Raw genomic sequence first — 7,461 nt, forward strand, 5'->3', positions numbered from 1 at the left:
AGATTCTTCGGTACCTGAACGCAAGGTATATATCTCCGATAGAGGCATGTATGCGGCGTCTCGACTTCTCCGTTCAAGGCAAGACGCACTCCATCGTACAGCTGACTATCCACCTGGAGAACGAGCAATTTGTGACCTTCCGTTCGAGCGACAACCCGGATCGAGTTCTCGCGCGCGGTCGCCACACGATGTTGACCCGCTTCTTCGAACTGTGCGCGAGTGAGGCCCCAGAGAACCAAGTTGCAAAGACCATGGTGTACCAAGACATTCCGAAGCTATTCCGATGGGATGACAAGGCAAAGAAATGGGTTCGTCACAAACAATATCAAGCGGCGCTTGGGCGGATGGTTCATGTGACCCCTCGGGACATGGAGAGGTTTTACATGCGTGTACTGCTGTGTCACCGCAAGGGACCTCAGTCCTTTGCCAAGCTTCGGACAGTGGATGGTGTTACGTATGCGTCGTACCGCCAAGCCGCACTCAAGCTGGGCTACCTTGAAGACGACGCAGAGTGGATTGCGTGTATGGAAGAAGCCGCTGCCTTCAAGATGCCGTACCAACTCCGCCAGCTCTTCGCGACGATCATTGTTTATTCTCAAGTTTCGGAGGTTCGCCAGCAGTGGAATCGATTCTACGAGGTTCTTTCTGAAGACTTCGCGTACACATACCGGGGCTTGGAAGGACAGGAGAAGGAAGACATGATCAGGTTCCACACACTCAAGGACCTTAACGACCTGCTCCAGATCAATGGCTACGTAGTGGCGGACTTTGACCTCCCTCAGCTGGATGACTACCCGCGGCTGGTGCTGGATTCGCTGCTGCGGAACAACCTCATTCGACGCGAACTGGAGGGGTATCAGCACTCTACCCTTCAAGCCATTGTGGACCAAGAAAGCCAGCTGAACGACGGCCAACGAGCTATTTACGACGAAATCATCCAGGCGGCCGAAGTACCAGCTCAAGGCAACAAGCTCTTCTTTATTGACGGTCCGGGAGGTACAGGAAAATCAACTCTGCTGCGGCATATCCTGGCGAAGGTGCGACTGTCCGGGAAGATCGCGATTGCTGTGGCTTCGAGTGGAATTGCTTCGCTCTTGCTCATGGGTGGGCGCACAGCGCATTCAACGTTCAAAATACCTCTCAAGCTGAACGACAAGTCGACGTGTGCGATTTATAAACAATCGCGCCTCAAGGTGTTGATCGAGCGGGCCAGTTTGGTTATCTGGGACGAAGCTCCGATGACTCACAGGCACGCCTTCGAAGCGGTCAACAGGTCTTTGCGTGACATCATGGGTAACGACCAGGAGCCTTTTGGAGGGAAAGTATTTGTACTTTCGGGTGACTTCCGACAGATTTTGCCGGTGGTAGCACGCGGCACACCAGCGGAGACCATCGACGCGTGTCTGAAGTCATCTACGCTATGGCGACACTTCAAGCAGCTGCATCTCACGGAAAACATGCGTGTACAATCGGCAAGTAACGAAAGCACCGCCGCAGAGCTCGCAGCTTTCTCGGAGTTTCTCCTACAAGTGGGAGAGGGTAGACACGAGGTCAACAGGTCCCTGGGCAGGGACTTTGTGAAGATTCCGCGCGATATGCTGATCGACAACATCTACGAAGAGGGTGACGACATTGAAGACGAAGAAATCACACCTGGAGCTGTTCCACGGGGTTTGAAGAACATTATTGATAAGATGTACGCCGACATCAACGATCCCGAGGTTGCTACGGACGAGTACTTCGCCAACAGGACCATCTTGACGACTACCAACGCCGTGGTGCACCGCATCAACCAAGCTGTCTCTGAACGACTCTCCGGGGAGGCCCGCGAGTATCTATCGGTGGATTCAGTGGATGATGACAACGAAGGAAACTTCTTCGAGCCGGAGGTGTTGCATTCGGTGACTATCAACGGTATTCCTCCACACAAGCTTACATTGAAGGAAGGCGCCCCAATTATGATGATGAGAAACCTGAACCCCGACTTGGGCCTCTGCAACGGAACGCGACTACGGGTTGTCCAGCTCAAGCCTCACGTTATTCATGCTACCATCATGACTGGCGAGCGCCTAGGCCAAAACGTTCTAATTCCAAGGATCGTCTTCGTCAGCGATGGGGACGCGCGCGAATTCCCCTTCCGCTTGCGACGCAAGCAGTTTCCAGTTGTACCAGCGTTCGCCATGACCATCAACAAAGCCCAAGGCCAAACCGTCCAGAACCTAGGTTTGTATCTGGCGACACCCTGCTTCTCCGGACAGCTCTACGTGGCGCTGTCGAGAGTTACATCCAGGTCCAAGTTCAAGGCTTTGATCGAGTATCCGGAGCTGGAGGAAGACGACGGTGCATACACTGACAACATTGTGTACAGGCAGATATTCGAAGATGCTTAGGCGGAGTAGGCATTCAGCAGTACACACTTCATAATTACATAAATACATGTCTTTTTTGGAAGTGCGTTTCACTTTAGCATTGCATCCCTTTGACGAAACCATCGCCCGCCGGAGCGAAGCGGGTATGCTCTACCCCAACGTCAAGCGTTGTATAAGCCAACCAACCAGCCCGCCGGAGCGAAGCGGAGGCGGGCGGTCCACACTACTGTGGCCAAACCCACACCCACCGCCGCGAAGCGGCGGCGCTCGGCTAGTGCTATTCAATTTGTCAATTCGGCAAGGGTACACAATTTGGCGTTATACCTACTGATGTTTCCCGCAGAGACATTTTCCCGCAATTATCTTACTAATTCAGTACATCTGACCAGACAGCTGTGGCAAATCTTGCGCACTGGCAGACTCCAGCACACTCTGTGTTCGCGGTAGATAGCCGATGGCAGTTGCAGATTCAGCGGGGACACCTGTATTTGAATCTGGCAAAGATAAACAGACGAAGCTGTCGATATTACCCTGTAGTAGCCTTAAACCGTTCCAGAATACTTGTCCTCTTTTGCTTGAGTGCTTCGGGATTCGTCAATATTTGCCTAAAACGACTAAGATCGGTCTTAATAGAAAGCAGGCGCTCTGACGGTTTGAATGGTGGGTAGACCTTAAGAGAGCTCTCAAAATTGACAGCGTCATGGCCTCAAAGGAGCTTTTGCACCCGAATCGTCCACAGATGTCGCCCAGCCTTCCTCTCGTTCCTCAAATCTCAGCTATGAATGTCAAACGAATCAGGAGAGAGCTTACAGTGATGGAGCGTCGACAGGCAATCAGCTCTGTCCTCGTGCGTTCAAACGGAGGCAAACCGCGTCGAAAAGCGGTGCATGAAGTGGCCAGCATCTTTGGCGTTCACAAGAGGACGATTGCGAGGCTGTGGAAGCGTGCCAAGGCGAATGCAGAGCTTTTTGGGGTGTACGAGGCGTCGTCTTTGAAACACCGATGTGGCAGGAAGCCGCGTGACTTGGCTGCTGCCCTTGAACGCCTCCGGAACGTCAGCCCCCATGAACGAACAACGCTTCGCTCGGCGTCAACGGCTTCGGGCGTGCCGACTACGACGCTGTTCCGTCGTCTCAAGGAGGGCAAGTTGCGCTCGTGCACAAGCGTGACCCGACCACTGCTCACTGCCGGCAACATGCAGGCCAGAGTGACGTTCTGCCTCGACCACGTTGCTCACATGGCAAAAACGAGGCTTCGCGACTTCCTTTATGCATCCCCTGCTCTTACCGGTACCACACAGTCTCGGTTATACGAACAGTAGCTAGCGTAAACACAACTGGCCATATTTAAACCAAGTATATTTGGCGACGTGATAAATATTCTGAAACGGAGTGGGCAGGCATATTAATAGTGCTTAGTGTCTGTCTTTTTGCGTTAGCGCTTAAGACCTACCTCTTTTCCAACTCGCTACCGGTAGGCCCGTAGTCGAGTCCGTAATATGGTCCTGACACTCGTGATCCCTGCTTCAGTGTAACGATGGACGCTCGGCTAAACCAACTCGCAGAAGATGCCTCTGTGGCGCTTGGAGAGGCGTTCGCGTCGACGATAACATTCTGCTGCGATCTGAAAGAAGACATAACAGTCATCCACTACGTGTTGCTTCTGAAGGATTCCACTGAGGGAGACAAACCATCCGCAGCCCGCGCGCTGGGAAATCTCGCCAAGAGTAGCAGCAAGGCTCGTGAGGAGGTAATATCCAGTGGGGGTTGCTGCGCCCTGATGCGGCTGCTTCGTTATGGCGATGATGAAGGGAAGCAATGGGCTGCGTACGCACTTGCTTACACGGCACTCGACAACGAAAACAATGCGGCCACACTTGCGGAAGAAGGAGCCATCGAACCACTGGTTCGCCTCCTCTCTGGCACGGACGGGCAAAAGGAATTTGCAGCTCGAGCTCTGTGGAGCCTCGCCAAGGACAGCAACCGCCAACCGTGAAGCGATCACCAAAGCTGGTGCCATCAAACTGCTCGTTGATCTTTTGCAAGACAGGGCTGACAGTCATGTTGAGAGTATTTCAGACGCACTGGGAAGCCTTGACACTGACTGCGATAGCAACTGTTCGGACATCGTTCATGAAGGAGCCATTTCGCCTCTTGTGGCTGTATTGAGAAGAAAATCTGCCACATTGACCGAGTCTGCGGCCAACACACTGTGGAGGCTTGTCCGAAGCAATCAGGCGTGTGCAGCAGAGATCGTTGCTGCTGGAGCAATTCCCGTTCTCGGCCCACTCCTCCGCGGTGATAGCAAACACTGGGCCATGAAACTCCTTGCTGCTGTTTCGGGCGATATCGATACTAACGCCGCAGAAATTGTGCGCACGTCCGCCGTTACTCCATCGATCGAGCTTCTCCAATCCGGAACTGACGAAGAGAAGGAAGATGCCGCAGAGCTCCTTGGGTCGATTGCTAGCATCGATGCTGCTATTCGCACTGATATTTCAAGTGCTGGCGCCATTCCGCTTTTCATCGGATTGCTTCGTGCTGGAACTGAGAAACAAAAGGAACATGCTATACGTGCGCTGGCGAACCTTGCTTCCGACAACGACGCCAACCGTTCCGAGATCGTACGCGAAGATGTGGTCGTGATGCCCGTTCAGTTACTGGGTTCCGGGACTGAAGGCCAGCAGGACGCGACATCAAAACTTGTTCACAATCTTGCCAAGGACAGCCCCACCAACCGCGTTGAGATCGCCGAGCGCGGAGCCATCGCCCCCCTCGTGTCGCTAGTCCGATACGGAAATGACCTGCAGAAGATCTCCGCTGCGCTTGCCCTCGGCAGTCTTGCGGAGCAGAACGAAGCGAACAGCTTGGAGATGTCGCGCCAAGAAGCGATCAAGCCACTTGTGGAGCTGGATCGATCAGGCTCTGCCGAGCAAAAGACAAGCGCTGGGTACACTCTTCGAAGTCTGGCTGGCAGCAGTGAGAAACTTCGATCCGAGATTACTCGCGAGGGAGGAAAGGCGTCGCTAACGGTAGTGCGACCTGGGTCTGACGATAAAAACGTGTCGTCGTCGAAGGTGGCAAACAAGCACTTAAGCCCGGCATCAGCCAACGCATTCGCACGATTTTCTCGAGCAAGTGATCGTTGAACTCTGCACAGGTGCATGAAAACTGGGTTCTCTTAGAAGTAATACTCTACAGTTATTTTTTTTTTCTTCATCGGTCTCCATCACAGTTGGGAGAAGCGCTGTACAGCCAGCCAGTAGGAAGACTCGTTCAGCAACACAGGCTTCTGCTTCTGCTGCTGCTGCTTGTGTTGCTTCGGACGTTTTGAGTCTTTTGCTGTCCGCACAGTAAGAGACCTGGGTCCATCACCACGTTGACTTCTTTTCTCACTGGTAGTGGTGACACCTGCATCCCCCTCCAACCGCCGCTTAAGAGACCGAAGTACAGACAACGTGGAAACCGTTGTGGCGCACTCCCGCGGCCTGTTTCTAGCGGTAGCTGTGGCGTCGGATCTCGCCTTTTCTGGCATGGTTTGCGGTGTTTTGCACCCGGTTTCTTCTCTTCTAGGCTCGGTATCAGAGACCAACCTCTTCGGGGTCCGCGGTAACTTGAACTCGCGCTTGTTCAGCCAGCAAACGTAGGCACTGGGTGCCATTTTCTCTTTTTCGGACTACTGTACGATAGTTTATTGACTTTTGGGGTTTTGAGCTTTTCCCGCCAAACATAACCTGTTTAAATCCATATTTATGACCTAGTAAAGGATCGTCCTGAAAATCGTCTTCAAGACAATCATTCTTGGTCGTACGGTAGATCAATGTCAATGTGAACCTACCTGGTAAGCATATCTATTACTTGAGTAGTGTTTGAGGGACGTCACTCGCTCGACAACTGCAACGAACCCCCACACTGCTCCAAGCCTTGATTTTTTCTCTCTCTCTCCGAAGTCCGCAACCGTGACTGTTTTCTCGTTGACTTGGTAATCCCTGGGAAGGGGGTGGTGGTGGGCGAACTTTCGTTCTGTGCTCCGAAGTGACCGATGGCCGGGAGGAGTGCAAGAAGCTGCACGACCGACCCCAGACGACATCTTGGGCGAGTTGGCCAGGATAGAGAAGAACAGGCAGCTGCCGCCGAGCGATCCCGTGGGCAGGTACGAGAATGTGCTGGTCGAGTACCTGCACCAGTGCTACTGCCAGCAGAAGCTGGTGAAGGTCGCGCACCGGACGATGATGGACGAGCCGGCCCCCATCTACGAAGAGATCGCCATGCTCTTCCAGATTCTCAACCTCGTGGGATGGCGCACGTGGCCGACTGGAGACGCCAGTGGGGGGGGGGGGGCAAGGAGAGAAAACGAGACAAGACGAGACGATGAGGTCCGGTTTCGCGAAGGTGGGGTTCAGCAGTTGCTGCATGCTCAGGCTGGAGTGGGTAGATCAGCCAAGTAGCATCGAAGAAGTGTTAAGCTTGTGGAGGAAGGCGGTTGCTCGGTCTGCGGGGATTAAGCCGCTGATGATGGTGAAGACGCCTCCATTAGCAGCACCGTTGTTGGTCTCATGAGGGGGATTAGTGGAGAAGGTGTCAGGCCCACCTCTGGCCTGCTGAGCAAGCAAGCCAGAGCGATGCGGCGCAAAGGCTCTGGCTTGCTTGCTAGCGGCCAGAGGCTTGAAGTTCCTGTGGCAGCTACCCGAGAGGGTCAGCCGTCACAGTGAACATGCATTTTGTAGGAAAAACATGAAAAAGAAACATGGAACATGCATTTAGTAGAAAATAAATGAAAAGAAAACAGAAAGACGCAGGGTAGCACATAGTCAAGGAAAACCCCAGAAATACGCAGATAAACCCTGTGCTCGCGTAGGAGCACAGCGAGGCATGCATGTTAGGCTAGCAGTACCAATTCAGTATTAAATAAACCGTCTACCCCGCACATCGACCACAACTACCGCGCTTCTCGACAGGACCAACACTCGCACCCACTTCAACGACAAACACTCTTCGGGCCCAACGCGACATCTGGTAGCACTTGCGGGGGGAAGGCTCGCTGCTGCACGGCACTCAAGGGGAGGCTTTTTCAGCTTGAGGTGTAAGTGTCA

At 53.4% G+C, this 7,461-nt stretch overlaps 1 protein-coding gene across 1 annotated transcript; it reads left to right on the top strand.

Annotated features, from left to right (window-relative positions):
• Window positions 1–4,686: 4,686 nt before the first annotated feature.
• Window positions 4,687–6,816, top strand: IUM83_13504 (Vacuolar protein 8; the record flags this gene model as incomplete). Its single annotated transcript, XM_067938183.1, has 2 exons — window positions 4,687–5,414; window positions 6,405–6,816. The coding sequence occupies 2 exons, from the start codon at window positions 4,687–4,689 to the stop codon at window positions 6,814–6,816; spliced, it is 1,140 nt and encodes a 379-aa protein (XP_067797843.1).
• Window positions 6,817–7,461: the final 645 nt, after the last annotated feature.

Source organism: Phytophthora cinnamomi, assembly GCF_018691715.1.
Source record: "Phytophthora cinnamomi strain GKB4 chromosome Unknown Contig12, whole genome shotgun sequence".
Taxonomy (NCBI): Eukaryota; Oomycota; class Peronosporomycetes; order Peronosporales; family Peronosporaceae; genus Phytophthora; species Phytophthora cinnamomi.